Source organism: Aythya marila, assembly GCF_965140915.1.
Source record: "Aythya marila genome assembly, chromosome: 26".
NCBI classification, from domain to species: Eukaryota; Metazoa; Chordata; class Aves; order Anseriformes; family Anatidae; genus Aythya; species Aythya marila.
In genome coordinates this window covers 5244993-5261635 of record NC_139067.1, presented here as the reverse complement: position 1 = coordinate 5261635, position 16643 = coordinate 5244993, and the positions used below count along the sequence as shown (strand labels likewise).

Below are 16643 nucleotides of genomic sequence, written 5' to 3'. Positions count from 1 at the left end.
TCCTGTCAGCGAAGGCTGTGGCTGTTGATTGCCTCATACCATATAAAACAGTGTTATCAGAAGACTGCCTAAAAGACAAACAGGCTACTTTCTTCTTGAAGCATGGAATGAATCACATCCTGATCAAAAGCACATCTCCACCTGAAAACAGGTTCAAGGCAGAGAGTTTAGATGACTATAATCAACCTCTGTAACAGAGCACTAGAATAACTTGGGAAACATAAATGATTTTTTATTTTCTCTATCTGAAAGTGGTGAAAAAAAATCACTGAATGGCATACTAATTTTACACAGCAAAGATACCAACATACTTTTTCTCTTCTTAAAAAAAAAATAAATACCAGAATATGCAGTTGTTACTATTTTAAATGTAATGACTGGCTGCAATTTTTAGAAAAACTGAACAGTCAAAACCACCTTGCTGACCTGAATGTTACAGCACAGTAGTTTCCCAGCTCCCCTAACTGAAGGGCCCTCTTTAAAAAAAAAAAAAAGCACAGAGAACACCATACACTGTACTACCCCAGAGGACACTGGCCCACTGGATACCTCATTAACTCGTAGGCTAAGCATTGAACAGTCATTGCTATATTCCCCTTTCTGCCTCTGTCTGTGAATGCAAAAGGTTTTTGGGTGGGAGGAGGAGGCAGGATACCCCTCACCATCGGGGCTTCTTTCCATTAAGATTGGAAGGCTCACACGATCTAACGATATGATGTTTCTACCCTATTGGGCTGTCATAATATCAGAATTTATGGTTATTGCTAATGCTGTAGATAGAGTTGAATTTTGTCTCATCCCCCTGAACCAGTCCTCTCCCGTGTCACTGAGAAATGGATCTCAGCGGTTACAGCAGTACTGAATGCAAGGGCTGGTCCTACAAAGTACTAACTGGCACTCAGCCCCCTCTCTCTTTATCCAGAGCTAGAGAGCCCCTCCATCACTTCATGCAGGACAAGCACTGATCTAGAAAGCTTACTTTGCTGTGGGACAGAACAGATAGAGGGGGAGGGGGGTGCAGGCCTTAACTTCTCTCTGCAACAGCTTGAAAAACTTTGTTGAGGACACACAGGGCATGTGCTGGACATGCGATCTTTTCAGTCACAAGATGCTTAATCTTCATCCTCAGTACATGCAGGCTTAATTTGGTCCTATTTGTACAAATCAAAACCCCATTAAAAACAAGACCGGAAACAGACAACAGCAGAACTGGATCCATACTGTATCTGAAAGAAATTAGTACTGCTTAATTGAAGAATAAAGACCACACCTGAAAAGATACATTTTTATTTAACATACAGATCAGCTACTTTGCTGCTTATATTCTGACATATATAATGCATTGAATTGACACATAAGACCTAAAAAAGCTCCGTTTTTGAGAAACGAGAAACATTACTTGCCATTTTATGCTTTGCTGATGAACATGGTGATAAAGTTTGCATAAGCTCTCTTGGATAATATGAGCCTACCTCAAGGGGAATTTTGTCACTGATAAAACTTGTAAGATCAGGCACCGTGAACTTTGTAGTGAAGTTGAAAAAAACATGGTAATTTCAAACCAATTTCTAAATCCAGAGTGGGTAATTTAAATGACAGTAGGTCATTACTCTACATGAAAGCTAAAGAAATATTTTGCTAAAATATTTATTTTCAAGTTTCCAACAAGTAATAAGAAGTTTATTGTTACCACATGCTGATCTGGCATGCTATATAAGATTCTCCACTGACTTAATTGATCCCATTTAAGGGACTCAGTGGAATTACACTGGCAAGGAGGGTAACAGGAAATATACCAGAGGCTGTCAAATCCTTGCACGCAGGGAACACTGCTATAACCATAAGCCAAATAATGACCGCAAACTCAGCTCAACTGTGGCAACACAAAGAAGAAATACTATCTCCATTAGGCAAGCCATCTGCTAACGCTAGGCACCAGGAAGAAATTAAGTCCTACACGCACAAGAAATAAACAGAAGTACTTGCAAAGCCTGATTTACGTATTTCAATTTCAGAACAATAAATATTTCTCTTCCCATAGTCTCAAAAACTGGAGTGTGTTCTGCTCTGCCACGTCCTCCCCTCACTTAGCCAGGGCAGCCAAGTTACACATCAGCTGCAGTCTTTGGCACTGTAGAAGGAACAGGATATTGCATAGGTAAACACATTCATTTTCTTTGCTATCCTACAAATGTAATTTGTGCCCTTAAGCATTGCACATTCATCTTGATGTAGGAGTATTATGTAGAGATCATCTTTTGCAAGTTTAAACAGACCACTAATGGTGGCTGAACAATTTTACTTTAAGTAAGCTAATTAGTCTTGCTACTTACTGAAGTTGACATGGATCACTTTTTAACATTTATTTAAAAATGTGTTTTTTAAAACAAACAATTCACTTTGTTTCTGTTGCTATTACTTGTGCAGTGGTAGCAAACAAGTAGATAACTTTCACAAATGATGGCAATATTGCATCCTCTAAAATTAAGAGTTGAAGTTATGGGTTACTTTTCACACAACACTAACATAAATAAAAAGCATTTTATTAGAACTTGATAAAAGTAATCTTCCTGAATCACCCGTTTATACAGCAATGGAAAAAATATTTAATATTTCTATTGCATAAAAAAAAAGTCAAAAAACTTTACTTCTGCCCCCTCTTTTTTTAAAAATCTTGAAATTTCTGTACGGAAGAACAATGAAGATACATCACCATTTTTAGAAGCCTGCCATTTCAATGCAGGGCATTTAATAAATTAGTGGACAAATTGCTTAAACTGAGGAGACATTTTCACCAACAGAAGTACAACTATTTTTCTGGCAAGAAAGTCAAATTTGTTGTTTCTCAGCACAAGGCTGATTTACATACCACGAGAAATAAATACTTATATGGCCATAGATGATGCTAACTTAAGTAGAATTTGCTTCTTTCTCCACGTCATCATCATCATCAACAACCTGAAAGCAAATCGAGAAGTAGCTTAGGTAAACAGTGCAAACTCTCAGTCCTGTAGCATTGCCTAGAGAATTTATTGCATTAAATCCTTGCTGGACTCAAGGGGAAGAGTAGCTGTTCTATATCACTGAATAACAATGGTGACACGAAAAATGTAAAAAAAAAAAAAAAAAAAGCTTTCAACCAAAAATACCATATGGAAATATGGCTGAAATAACAGGAGCTGGTCACATTACTAGAGAGGCCACTAGAATTACTGCAACATATCAGATTTTTAATGAAAAAGCAAAAGAATCTACATTGGACGGGATGAGAGCTTGTCCCTTGCTACCACAAAAAAATCACCAAAGCACAAAGGTAATAATCACTGGCTAACAGTTCTGGGCTCTTCAACAAAGAAGGAGATTCACATGCTGGAGAGAACCCAATGAGGGATCACCTCCCTCAGCCTGCTGGCACCACTCGGGGACACTGTTAGTCTTCTTTGCACACTGCTGGCTTATGCTCAACTTGGTGTCCACCAGGAGCCCCGAGTCCTTTGCAGCCACACTGCTTCCCAGACAGGCAGCATCCAGCACATCTTGGTGCAAGGGGCTGTCCTTCCCCACATACAGGACTTTGCCAAAGTGCCAAATCTTTTGCTAAGGCACAGCTTCTGGCTTACAAAAATTATAGTTATATATCCCATACTTTTGCTTAAACTGCCAACTTGGCATGCTGGAAAGGCAGAAAGACCCCGTCTTATTTTTTTTCTTTTTCTTAACTCTCTCCCCCCCCCCCCCCCCCCAGTTTAAACAAAATCAGCTGTTATCTCACACCAACCCACCTGTTCAACGCCTTCTACTTCAGGGATGTAAAACTGGAGCATGTTCTGTATCCCATTCTTCAGGGTGATGATGGAACTGGGACAGCTGGTACATGAACCCTGCAACTTCAGCTGCACAATCCCATCCTCAAAACCTTTATAAATAACATCGCCACCATCTTCTTGCACTGTTGGCCTGATGGAACACGACACTCAATTTAAAGTCTAGCTGAAACAAGTTTCATTCTAGGAATCTTAAGAAGAGTTCAATTTAACATACACAAAGAACTGGTATGCTAGAGTAACTACAGCAACCCTCTTTCTCTACGACCACCTGATTAAAATTTCCCACAATTCATATTTTGATGGACTCTCACATTCATGGCTACAGTCTTTTTATTGGATATTAAGCAAAACATATTTGCAATGCATGCAGTAACATGCAAAGAAATAGTTGAAATTCTTTGCTTTAAGAATCTAAGAAAATCTTTGCTCTAAGCACCTTAGAGCAGAGCTTGATCCAGCCTGCAAAGCCCTCTCCACATGTGATGATGCTTGCCTCAATTATGCACCAAAATCCAGGTGAATTCCGTCATATAATAGGTGTATGTCCACTATATGATGCATGTGCATCTGTTACATGACTAGGGACAGGGATAAACAGCCCTTACATCCTTCCATAAATAAACACACAGCTTACTGTAGTTTATATAGAACACACAAAAAAACCTCCAACTATATAAAAGCTTAATTCTGCAAGTGGGTGAAGAAACCAGCATCTGTTAAGATTATATCCCAGTACTCATAGCATTTCTGCAGCCTGGTCTTTTGCAAACAACAAATGACCAGCCTTGTAACTGCGTCCCCATAGCAACATTTTTCCAGACCAAACTAAAACCATCCCATTACTCTAAAAGAAGCTTTTATACTTATTTCCAAAATAACACTTTTTAAGAGCTACACTCCTAACAGAATAACCTACGAATCTGACACATTTATTAACTGCTCACCATAGCTAATTATCTCAATTCCAGAAAGTCAAAGAATGTGAATAAAAATTCCTTTTTTTTTTTTTTTTTTTTTTTTTAAACTTTAAAGTAACTTTTTAAAACACTCTGGAAGGGAGCAAGAAACTTTCAGATCTCCATTCCTTCCATCCTGTGCCTTCTTACAACATTTTTGCACATATTTTTGATTCACCAAACAATAAGGCTCTGTATGTACCACTGGCTTGTATATAGTTTCCATCAGCTATCCTGCTGTATAATGAAGTAAGATGCACTGCTGCTAACATTCTCATCAACAGCTTCTTGGTCCACCAGGGAGGAGAAGAAAGAAAGAAAAAGGTGGAAAGAACCAGTGATTTTGACAGAAATTCTGTGAATTTTAAGAAGGGCTGCTGGTAACTCAAGGACAAAAATACCATACATATTTTAAATGACCACATGCCGAGCCCAGCCAGACTTACTGAATGCTACTTTCTGTCATGGTTTTACGCAAAAGCGTAATTCAGTGACATGTTTCAACACTTAGTGCATACATCAATACGCTTTGGAAAAAATGTTCCATCTTATTTCTGCTTTTCTCCCTCTTTCCTTACAGAGAAACCAACCAGTGTTAGACTAAACACTGCACCTAAAATGTCAAGTTGATTATTCCTTTCAGTTCACTTTAGTAAGCAATTAATGAACATAAAAATATTCTCCAGGTAAACAACACAATCCACAGCCACTCTTGAGACTTCATTAGTTACAACCAGACTCTAAATTAAAATCATACTAAAATACCAATAAAACTAGAGCAGAGTATAAAAAATATAAAATAATAATATAAAAATAATATAAAATAATATAAAAATCTGATGAAGACCAGACAGCAAGGGAATTCTGCTAGCAAATTTTTCTTGAACTATGACACAAGAAATAATATAACCTACTTTGGAATACTTGGAAGGGAAGGACCAGTTTAAGACAGAGATGAATGTAACGGAAGAAAAAAGAAAGACGCCACTGTTAAAATGAAGCTTATTTGTGTTGTTTTCATTATTTAGAAATAACCGGGTTAAACACAATGCTTAAAAGCTTAAATGCTGCGTAAATGCACTCCAGAGGGTAAGACTCTACACTGTTCTGAAATCACTCAGTAATATGGACTCTGTTCAGTACACAGTTTGCAGGAAAAATAGATAGAAAATTTTTAGTTAGAGTAAACAGCATTCACAACTCCAGCCAGTTCTGCATTTAAACCCCCACACTAGATACTGAACTGTGAAATCACACATACCCAGAGAAAAATACATGTAGACTGTTCTCTAAATAAATCCAAACCAAGCCTATCTCAATCCATCTAGCAGCAATGTTGGTTTACCTTATTCTTGTATCCAGCAGTTCTTTAATCATTAATACTACTTCATCATCTTCTTCTGATGGAGCTTTGGAAAAGAAAAAATGCAGATCAGAACACGGATAGAAGTTTGTTATGATTACTAACACTGCATAACCATAATAGCAGAATGAAATAGCATAAAACCATTGCTGAGATGACTGAAACCAAAGGTGGACATCTAACTCCGTGTACGTATCTTTATCCACATCATCCATATTCACACACCAGGCAGTGACTGACATAAAACAACATTGGCTCATAAGTTCCAAGCAAAGGCCTTAACAGCAGTGCCACCTTTTATAACAGTGAAGACAGCACACAAAAAGAAGAGAAAGTAAAGGAAGCAACAACTACCATTCATTGGTAGGAAGCATGGGTTAAAGCAGGGTCCTCAGAAGATTCATTCTTTCTGCTAAGGCCGGCACAATTTCAGGCTCCATGTTAGTCTCGCTGAAGCATTTTTGAAATAACTTGTTCAAATAAAATAAAGCCTATCTTAATATTGAAATGAAATCCAGACAGAGAAGAGTAGAGGGGAATTATAGTTATCATCTGCCTTAAAACACTATGGGAGGAAAAACTGTACAAGCTGTTAAGTTGCAAACAAAAATACAAGACAAAATACTGTCCTTGCCTCAAAATATAAGTTAGTCTTAATTATTTTCTATTACAGCTTGGAAAGGACTTATAAGCACTTCTTGTTCATGTAAAACCATAAATCTATCATTAACAAATGGATGTTAAGTCTGGACACTCCCTTCATATTTAAGAGGGGAAATGAAAACCCTTGTAGGTACCCACGTGGAAAGGATGTGCAGCAACACCCAGTAGCTTTCTAAACACAGCCTTGACACTTGCATAAATATTTCTTGCACATAAAGTACAGCAAAACGTGGGCCATGCTGCCAAAACACATAGCTCAGCATGGCTCCTGTGAAGGCACACTCATATTCCAACTGATGAAAATCAGACTTTGTACTTAGGCTTAAGCAACTCTTCTAGACAGTTCAGCATTTCTTCTGCTAGAACATGTGTGTTCTGAAAATTCTTTCCTGTGTTAAGCTTTAGCAGCTTTCACTTTAAGTTCTGTTGCATGCTTTTCTATGGGATAAATGGAAGCTCAGATATCACCCAGACTAAACCCATTGGCTGTTGGCTGCTTCCTTAAGCATTTGATTTACCTGTATCTGTCCTAGGCGCCTCTTCAGTAACTACAGGTAAACCAGAGGCAAAGAAATCCATTATAGTTGCATAAATATCTGGTTTCAGCAAGTTCCAATCCAGGTCTTCACTCTCCTATGAGAATTGGGAGAAAAGTGATTAAACAGAACATCTGCTTCCTAAAAATAATAAAATTAGATAGGGATTCCTCTTATGTTAACAACATCATAAAGGTTCTCAGGTTTCATGCGCAAGTCCAGCTTTGCCAAAAATGTTTAAGACTCAGAATAATCATCAGAAAGGTTTCCTTGCTTGCAAGCCAAGTGCTGTTAGAATATTAGCTAAAAAGTGAAAAATAAAGTTTCCTAAATACATTACTTGACTTTTTTTTTTTTTTTTAAACTAACCAAACCATACCAAAGACCCAAGTTTGTTATGGTTCCATTTCATTTTGAGCCAAAGTATAATTCACTGAATTGTCCAGGGCTCCCCATACAGCGGGAGCATAACTACGCAGTTACTACACATGACCTTATCTCTGCTGACACTGAGTGCCACACCTTCAGTAAACACAACACAGCCTGCAGCGCACCTCATTCCGGTTACACAGTCACCTCACAAGAGGTGTTCTCGAGAGGTCACCAAGCCCAACTGCCTGTTCGAAGCAGAGCCAGCTTCCAACCTGACCAGGCTGCTCAAAGTTTCCTCCAGCCAAACACTGACCATTTCCAAGGACAAGATATCTACAGCTTCTCCAGGCAACCTATTCCAGTGCTTATCCACACATGGTGAATTTTATTTTTTAAATATTACCAGCATTTCCCTTAATGCCCTTGTGACTATTGCCTCTGGTACTTTCATTACTTATCTCTCAACGAGAGTCTGTCTGTGGCCATTGACTTGGCAGGTGAATCTCGGGTCATGTTTCAGCACATGTGAACGTATGTTGTGCTTACCTTGGTGATTGTGATGAAGTCTGGCCCAAAGAAAACACTTTTAACTCCTTCAATTCTGAATAATTGCCTGTTAAGAAAACAAACAAAAAATACAAAAGTTTCAGCCAAATTTCTAACAATTTATTTACTCATTCACAGAAAAAAAAAAAAAAAAAGTTCTAAAATACATTTCCAGACAGAAACAAGCACAAAGAGTGGAACCATTATGACAAACTGGCATCCAATCATCTAATTCACCTACAGCACAGCCAGGACCTCCTGCTGTGAAACAGCGTGGGTAGTCAAAGTGAACTTTCAGGACTTTTCCACAATATATGCGAAGAGAGTTACTCTCTCCAAACCTTCTTTGGAGGCAAAATGATATTCTATGTATAAAGACATATTTGATCAGCATCAAAACCACTTGGTACCTATGGTTTCAGGTAGGATGAGTGCAAACTCAAGGAAAAGTTCCTCTGATTAAAGCAAGCTATTTAAGTAATTGAGCTCAATATAAACTGCCTTCAGTTTCACTGGAAAAAATGACAACCATTGCCATTCTCTGAAAAGATTAGTGCCAAATGGTTTGCAAGGCTTTAACACACCAATTCACACTGTGAGCAATCTTGTATATTTTAGCCATTTTTACAGCATATAAAAACTTGGAGATTTAGCATTCATTCTGAATTGCTTGAGATGGCCCCATACAGCATCCAGCACCAGGTGGCACATTAGCACACATCCAAAGCAACACAGATGATAGGAAAGAGCACCCCTTTGATAATATTTTAAGTATAAAAAGCAGAATGAGTCTAAAGACCCTTTTCCACAAACACTTCATTAAAACCCAACAAATTAATGTACAGAGTAAGTGTATAATGCTACTTGTGAGAGTTAAAAAATAAAGTAAAAACACATTCTAAATAAGAAGCATTGAGAGTTAAACCTGTCAAAAGGCTGTAAGTTTTTTTTTTTTTTTTTTTTTTTATAGTTGAGAGAAGAAGAAAAGATACTATTTCAAAAGACTGGAAAACATCAAAAACCACAATGAATGCAGGAAACAGAAATCTTATCACAAATGTATTTGTGATGAAAAAAAATGACAGAAGAGATTTCATAATACCCATCTGAATTTCCACACGCAGAAGTTATGCATGCAGCATGTTTTTACAACATTAAATCAACCAGATTCTAAAGCTACTGAAACAACGAAATTAAGAGTGCACCAAAATATCTAAGATCAATGAAATACTTCTCATCCTTCTCTCACCTTCTAAAAACTTGTATTATTTCCTTGGAAAATATTTCATTTTAAAATAAACTATTATTCCATTTACAAAAAATGTAATATATGGTTCATGAATACATACAGACATTTTATTCCATTAACCTGCACAACACATATAAGCTGCCCTGCCACAGTCCACACTCTAGCACATACATTGTCTTTGATGAAAATGTCTGTTTGCAGATGTATGACAACACAAAGACACTTTCTGACAGCAGTTTGCACTCTGCAACCTGATGTACTTTGGCATAATCAGATCCTACTGTTTCAGCATTGTAGTAACGCATTGTGATGTCCTGGAAAACCTTTCACACTGTATTTGTTACTCTAAGTCACAGAGCTTTCCTTGTAAAGATCCTGTTTGCTCTCAAACAATGCTACCAAAGACCTTTGGAAGCACTGAGCTGTGTATCTGATAACCCTACGCTTCCTGGACAGATCACATCATGTAGTTCTACTGGTATATAGTTCTTCTAGTATACACAAAGATGACTTAATTTAGGACCTCTGGACAGAACTTATTGCAGCCTTTCTGGACCTTATTCTCCAAGTTTTATTCTCCAAGATAAAGGAAAGTTTGTATTTAGAGGCTAATGGCAAAGAAGAAAAATAGATGCTTCCAAATATTTACAGAGAAACTTGTGACGATGCTCCAAGCCCCTTCTACACCACGATGGTATGAGTGAATTACCTGCTTAGTGCTTCTTACTTCAGGTTACGTATTTTGGTACTGAAAGCTGCAACTCCCAAGACTTGTTATAAATTCAGCCTGAGAGAGTTGGCCAAATTTGGTCGCATTCCTTTGAATGAAATATTATAAACCTTTCTGGAAGGAAAAGGTTTATAATGCCAGTTTTGAAGTTCAGGTTAACACTAACAACTGCCAAAGCAACCTACTACATTTAATTCATAGCATTTGGGGAGTATTCACTTCCTTATGTTGTGTATTTCCCAATTCTGAACAGTTGCATGATTTCTGAGTAACTCCTGGAATTAGGAATCTTCCAATTGGAGCAGTTTTGCAAAATCAGGGCCAGAGGTATTACTTATGATGCAGCAACTGTTCAAGAATCCTGGACTTACAATGCCATTCAATCCAGCTGCATAAACCAGACCATGATGCATTCTGCTTTGACAGAGCCATAGGGAGCACAAACATGCAGAAAGACTTCTTCAATAGCAACAATCTTCCCAGCTTCAATTTTATGCTCAAGTAAAGAAGCACCAAAAACCGAAACCCAACCAATCTGCTCCTGAGTACACTGAGGTGCAGGACAATCAGAAGCTGCATTTAAAACATCAGTTGTAAACACACAGCCCACGCTGGTGTGTCCTGTCCTGTCCCATTGCTCCCCCCCATCCAACTTTGATATGCTTAATAATACCTTGCTAAAGGTGAGCAAAATGCTGCAGCAGGTGTGGAAAACTCCATCGTCCTTGACTCCAGTACTTCTTTGCCTGGAATAAACTTCAAACTATTTGGATTTGGTGTGTCCTGAGTTTGAATAAACATGCATCTTACTGGAAATTAAAAAAAAAAAAAAGGAAAAAAAAAAAGAAAGTTAATGTAATCAAACTTAAATAGCTTAAATGGAAGTCAAGGATTCCAATTTCCTGATTACTTGGCAAGAGAAGACTGAAGGCTCACTGTGCTATTACCAACAGCAGTCTGTGCACCAATGATAAACAGGAATACATGAAAAGATCCAGACTAACAAACATTGTAACATTATCTTATAGGAAACAAGATAAATAGAATCTTGTCTTTGCTTCTTTTGCTAACTTGTATTTACTAAAAGGCAGATGACTACAACAGTATCAAACCGTGTGAGGCTCGCACCATCCTCACTTTTTATAGAGACCAAGAGATGGCAACCTTCATACCTTTGCTGTGGTCAGTTCTTTTATTTTTTTTTTTTATTTTTAAATCTTCAAATGCTGTGAGATCCCTGTCCAGCATTATCACTTCCTGTTCAAAGTAAAGGCTCAGTGTAAGTTTCACTAACCCTCTCTTGAAGAAACACTATACAGAAATATATTTCCACATATATATTTCATGGAAAGAGTCTCAAGCTGCACCAGGGGAAGTTTAGATTGGATATCAGGAAAAACTTCCTGAAGGAATGCGTGGTTAGGCCTCGGAACATGCTGCCAAGGGAAGTGGTAGAGTCACTGTCCCTGCAGGTATTTGAGGTGTGTGGACAGGGCACTAAGGGACACAGGATGGTGATGAGACTTGGCAGGTCAGGTTGATGCTTGCACCTGGTGATTTTGAAGGTCTTTTCCAACCTAGATGATTCTGTGATATAAGACTTTTTTTTTTTTTTTTTTTTTTTTTTTTTTGGTCTTTCAGCTTTACAGTTACAGTAACCATGCCTTCTTTTAATATTCATCTGAGGGTGAATTACTATACACTGTCACTTGTGTTGTAGAAATTGAACCAACCCCAAAATTTAAAATTAAATGGTAAGACCAGTAAAGATAAATTTTTACTAATATTCATTTTGAGGTATAGGTGTTTCTCTCATTATAAGAGTCTAAAAAAAAAAAAAAGCCAAAACTGATATGGAATAAAAATTTAATATTCTGCATCTGATGGTGTAAGTTTAACAGTGTATTTTCCTGTAAACATTTCCATGCAGCATATGCTTGATGTTCTACTAAAGCCCAACATCAGGTAAGAACAGTCCCACTCCTTCTAATTCTTTCTAGTTCTCCTTCTAACTCTTCCTACACATGAAATAATTCAATGAAATATGCACACACGGCAAAGAAAAAAATGCATTTTAAACCCCGAAATATCTAGTAAATAATATTTATAAAGAAATTATTCTGGAGAAACTGGCTCACATAGCTTCAAAAAGAAGGATTTAAAGCAACAGAACGAGCTTACACATTTCCTAAACTGCCATTTTGCTCTTGACTCCCTAGCATTAGATGACAAATCACACTATTTATAAATTGACAGATTGTTACTGCATGTGTCTCTCATCACAACAACCCATTTGACTCCAACATACACAATGGCCAAGTACTCAGATACTACTTCTTTTATAAACAGAAAACAGGCTTAGCATGGAAGTACTTATTTTCAACATGAAAGGAACAGTCCTGATAGAACAAGTGACTTGTCAGCTCTCTCTGTGGGGATGGAAGAACTGCTCATCTTCCAGGTCCTGTTGGCATCCAAAATCACATCCAGCACAACAGCATAGTCACAAGTAGCTTGCAGCAGGGGATGTGGATGGTGTAAATAAAATACATTCTGCCAGTTTTTTTGAAAGACATGGATCACTAAAAGCTATCATTTAGTGTTCACATTAGCATCTCAAACACCCTACACCACAAAGGGCACCTTCCAGGTGGGTAGACACTGCATTTTGCACATATCTTCAGCAGCTGAAGATCCACCTTCAATGGAAGGTGAAGATCCAACCCTCAATCCACCTTGGATTAAAAAAACGCCAGGTTTTTTAATCATTAATCCACCTGGAGTTCTTTGCACAACTGTGAATAACCCATTCAGAATTTGTTGTTGGTAACTGGCTGTATTTACAGCTAACATCTGCATTGTTTTTTTCAACCCTCTAAGGGAGGCTGTATGCTTTCTTATTATTCTGATCTGCCAGCTGCTCGAGGTGAAAAAATACCAAATAGAGGCAGACTTTAGTAGGACACTTGCAGAAGCAGGTAAAACATCAAGTCAAAGTGCACCTGTTGCAACTACATGGCTAGAACTGAAATAAAAACCATGCTGCTGTACCAGGTAGGATTAGGCTTGCTCTGAAATCAAAAGTAAAAATAAACTTAGTGTTTTTTTCTTTTTTGTTTGTTTTGTTTTCCCTTAAACTCTTTGCTACAGCATTAGAAAGCAGCTGCTAAATGCTAAATCCCTCAGGCAGGTGCAAAAGCACAATGTTTTTCTGCACTGCAAGTTTCACAGACTTTTGTTTCTTTTTGCTGAGCATACAGCCTTCCAAAAAGCTGTTAGGAACAACAAACTCAATCTTAACTACTGCTTTTTCTGTGTAATACCAAATTACCCTTGCAGGTGATATTAATGGAGAATTACGTTAATGCACCCACGGGTGCAGATTCAAGGGGAGAAAAATTAAAAGAAGAAAGCATCATAGGTCTAAATATGGAAGGCTCTGCCTTCATCCTTGCTGGAATAGGCAGCAGCTTAATCTTGCTGAGCTAAGGAGCTGACGCAGGACAGAGGGTTACAGGAAGTCTCTCATGAGGGATACAACTACACTAAGACAAAATTTAAATGAAGAAATGCAGCAAAGCCCAGATATTATTTTATGCCAAAGTCCCTTGCACATCTTGGCAGATGAATGCCATAAAGAACACACATCTAATCAAGCAGAAATCAAGCCATGCACGTCTTCTTCCTGAGCTTCAAATGTCCAATTGTGCTAGTACTTCATTAAAAACCATCTAGGAAACCCCCCAGGAAATTTTATCACACTCACATTTCAAAAAAGAGTGGGCTTTCATTATTAACACAAGACATAAAATCCCACAGCGCATTAATCTACTTATTTTAGCTTGTATTTACCTGTATTATGAAATACTGCAGATGGAGGAAATGACTTCTTTTGTGCAAGTTGGTGGAAAGGCTGTTTAGTTGCCAAACTATGATCTTTTAATATTGTATGACAAAACCTAGAGAAAAATCATAGTTTTGTTAGGAATTTCCAAATTATAAGTTTGCACATCCCCAATACCCCAAAGAATTTTTTTTCACATGCTCCAAGAATCCCCAGAACCCAGCAAGACACCCATCTACCTTGATTCAAAGTAGCAAGCCAATAGGTTAGACTATGAAATGCCCTTTCTTTTCCCCCTCTTCAATGCTCTCTCTTGCTCAGTAGATTGGAATATAGACTCCTTCACAGTCACTAAAGAGAGACAAATTGCCTTACATATCTGTAAGGAAAAGGAAGGTCACCCAAGAGGAGCCCACTGAAGAAGTGCCAACCAAGAACCTGGACATCTAACTTGGACAAATTACCTAATTTTCTGAACATTTCAGACAGCTGAGATGAGCCCAAACTCCAACCACCTAAGGCAAAATAAAGGCCAGATTTACTGCTTTACTCTGGCTGGTTCGGCTGGTCAAAGTCCTCCAATATGGCTCTTGGAATATACAAGACAAACTAAAAAGATAACACAATGGCTACTTTTACACAAACAATTATTTCAGAAGAATGAATATCTGGACAGCATTTGGATAAAAGACAAAACCACTATTACCTACACGTAAGCAACGCAGAGTGACATAGTAACAGACCTAGCTTTCCAGAGTGTAAACGCTTACCTACACATCCAATTTCCATAAATTCATGCACACCCAGCAGCTACAAATACTTAGTTTCACATGTAAACTCCTATCCTGTAACTAAGACATGACCATCTGAACAAAGGGACAGCCAAATGCCACGGGCAGCATGGGGGGGTTGAAGGTGTGTTTGTGGTGGGGATCTTTTCCACGTGTCTCCAGAAGCCTTAGTGTTTCAGAGCAAAGTGAAAACTGGAAAATGGAACCAAAATCCCCTCGTGTCAAAACTAGCTCAGATAAATACTAATATGCAAACCATTAGTTATCATTTGGTTTCTCTCCTCATCAGGTGCAAATGGGAGAAACACGCAGATGAAATAAATCACATCTGCAGGGGGTCTTACTGGGGAAGAAATTCTCTCTGGGGGTCAGGAAGCAGAACAGAGGCACTACACCCAGGTACAGATTCCTCAAGCACAGGAACAGGCAGAAAGTCTCTCCTCACAAAACTGACCTTCCAGCTGTGGGTGGGGTAGACAAACAAAGAAAAGGTCTAAAAGGTCTATTTCCAATCTAAGTGATTCTACAATACTTTTGTGGTCTCGGTAACACTCCTGAGAGTCTCTTAACAAATTCTTTCCACTCCTGAGCAGAATTTGGGGGCAAACACCCCTCGGTGCACGCTCCTGAGCACGCTCTAGGCAATCACCCCCGATACTCCGACGTGTGGGCGCAGGGGTTGAGCAGCCCCTCAGGGAGAGGCCCTCAGCACACCCGCGCTGGGCAGAAATTAACTCCCGGCCGCTGTAACGGAGCTGAGGGGAAGAAGCAGCCTTTCGCCGCCTCTCTGTAACGACGGGGAGGAAGGGGAAGAAATAACTTCACCCGCGGCCGCCCTGCTGCGGCGGGGAAGTGAAGGGGAAGGCCGAGGCGACCCCGGAGCGGCCCGGGAGGTCGCGGTACCGCTCGCTGCCACACGGCGGGGAAGAGACGGGAAAGCAAACCCCCGGGAAGCGCCGGGCTCCCTCCTCGGGGCCAGGGCAGCGCGGAGCCCACGGGCTCCGCAGTCACCTACCGGCCGCCCAGCCCCGCAGCCGCGCCGAGCCACCGCGCGGCCGCCATCTTGGCGCTCCTCGGCCCCGCCCCAGGCGCTGCCGCGACCCCTGGCGGCAGCGAGGCCGCTGCTCCCCCCGCCTGCGGCCCTTCAGAGCGCACTGCCCTCGCGTCAGCATTTTTGCTAAAAACATATATATATATATACGTATATATATATATACATATATATATATATATATATTTATACCACCACCTTTTACGCTTTCAGGCTGTTCCTGCCACCAGGGTGACGAGGTCCCGCTGTCCGTGCCCAAGCTCCTGGCAGGAGCAGCATCGGTTCTGATGAGCGGTTTTTGGAAGCACGGAGCGGGCCAGGTGTCACTCCCAGCCCCTGGGGAGGAAGCCCATAACACACAGAAAGCCTTTTTTATTTTATTTTATTTTATTTTTATTTTATTTTATTTTATTTTATTATTTTATTTTAATTTTATTTTTTCCACGTTACAAGAAATGATGAATCCAGCCCACTTCTGAATGCCCTTCCAGAGATGGGGCCTGCAGAAGTTAGAGGTCGTGTACTTGTTTTGATTGTGTGATTTTTGGGGTGGGAAGCTCTTGATTTTGCAGATTGCAGCCACTGTGGACCCCAGGGCTGTTGCCTAAGGAAGGAGAGGAAAAAGTTTCCCTTGGGAGGAAGGAGACTTTTGCACTTTCAGAAAGACAGAGATGCCAGTTTGTGTGGCTGCTTTTCCCCCTCTTAGTGCAATTAT

The 16643-nt window shown here is 39.4% G+C and overlaps 1 protein-coding gene across 2 annotated transcripts; it reads right to left on the bottom strand.

The window, feature by feature from the left end:
- Positions 1 to 1273: 1273 nt before the first annotated feature.
- Positions 1274 to 15961, bottom strand: NFU1 (NFU1 iron-sulfur cluster scaffold). 2 transcript variants are annotated; one of them, XM_082779514.1, is made up of 9 exons: positions 15893 to 15961; positions 14095 to 14201; positions 10916 to 11051; positions 8264 to 8330; positions 7328 to 7442; positions 6129 to 6192; positions 3783 to 3957; positions 2870 to 2958; positions 1274 to 2131 (listed from the first exon to the last, which is right to left on the bottom strand). In XM_082779514.1, the coding sequence occupies exons 1-8, from the start codon at positions 15937 to 15939 to the stop codon at positions 2911 to 2913; spliced, it is 759 nt and encodes a 252-aa protein (XP_082635640.1). In that variant the 5' UTR covers positions 15940 to 15961; the 3' UTR covers positions 1274 to 2131; positions 2870 to 2910. The 2 variants fall into 2 exon arrangements, with proteins under 2 accessions (XP_082635640.1, XP_082635641.1); XM_082779515.1 differs by having other exon boundaries at positions 2911 to 2958.
- Between the last annotated feature and the right edge of the window lie 682 nt (positions 15962 to 16643).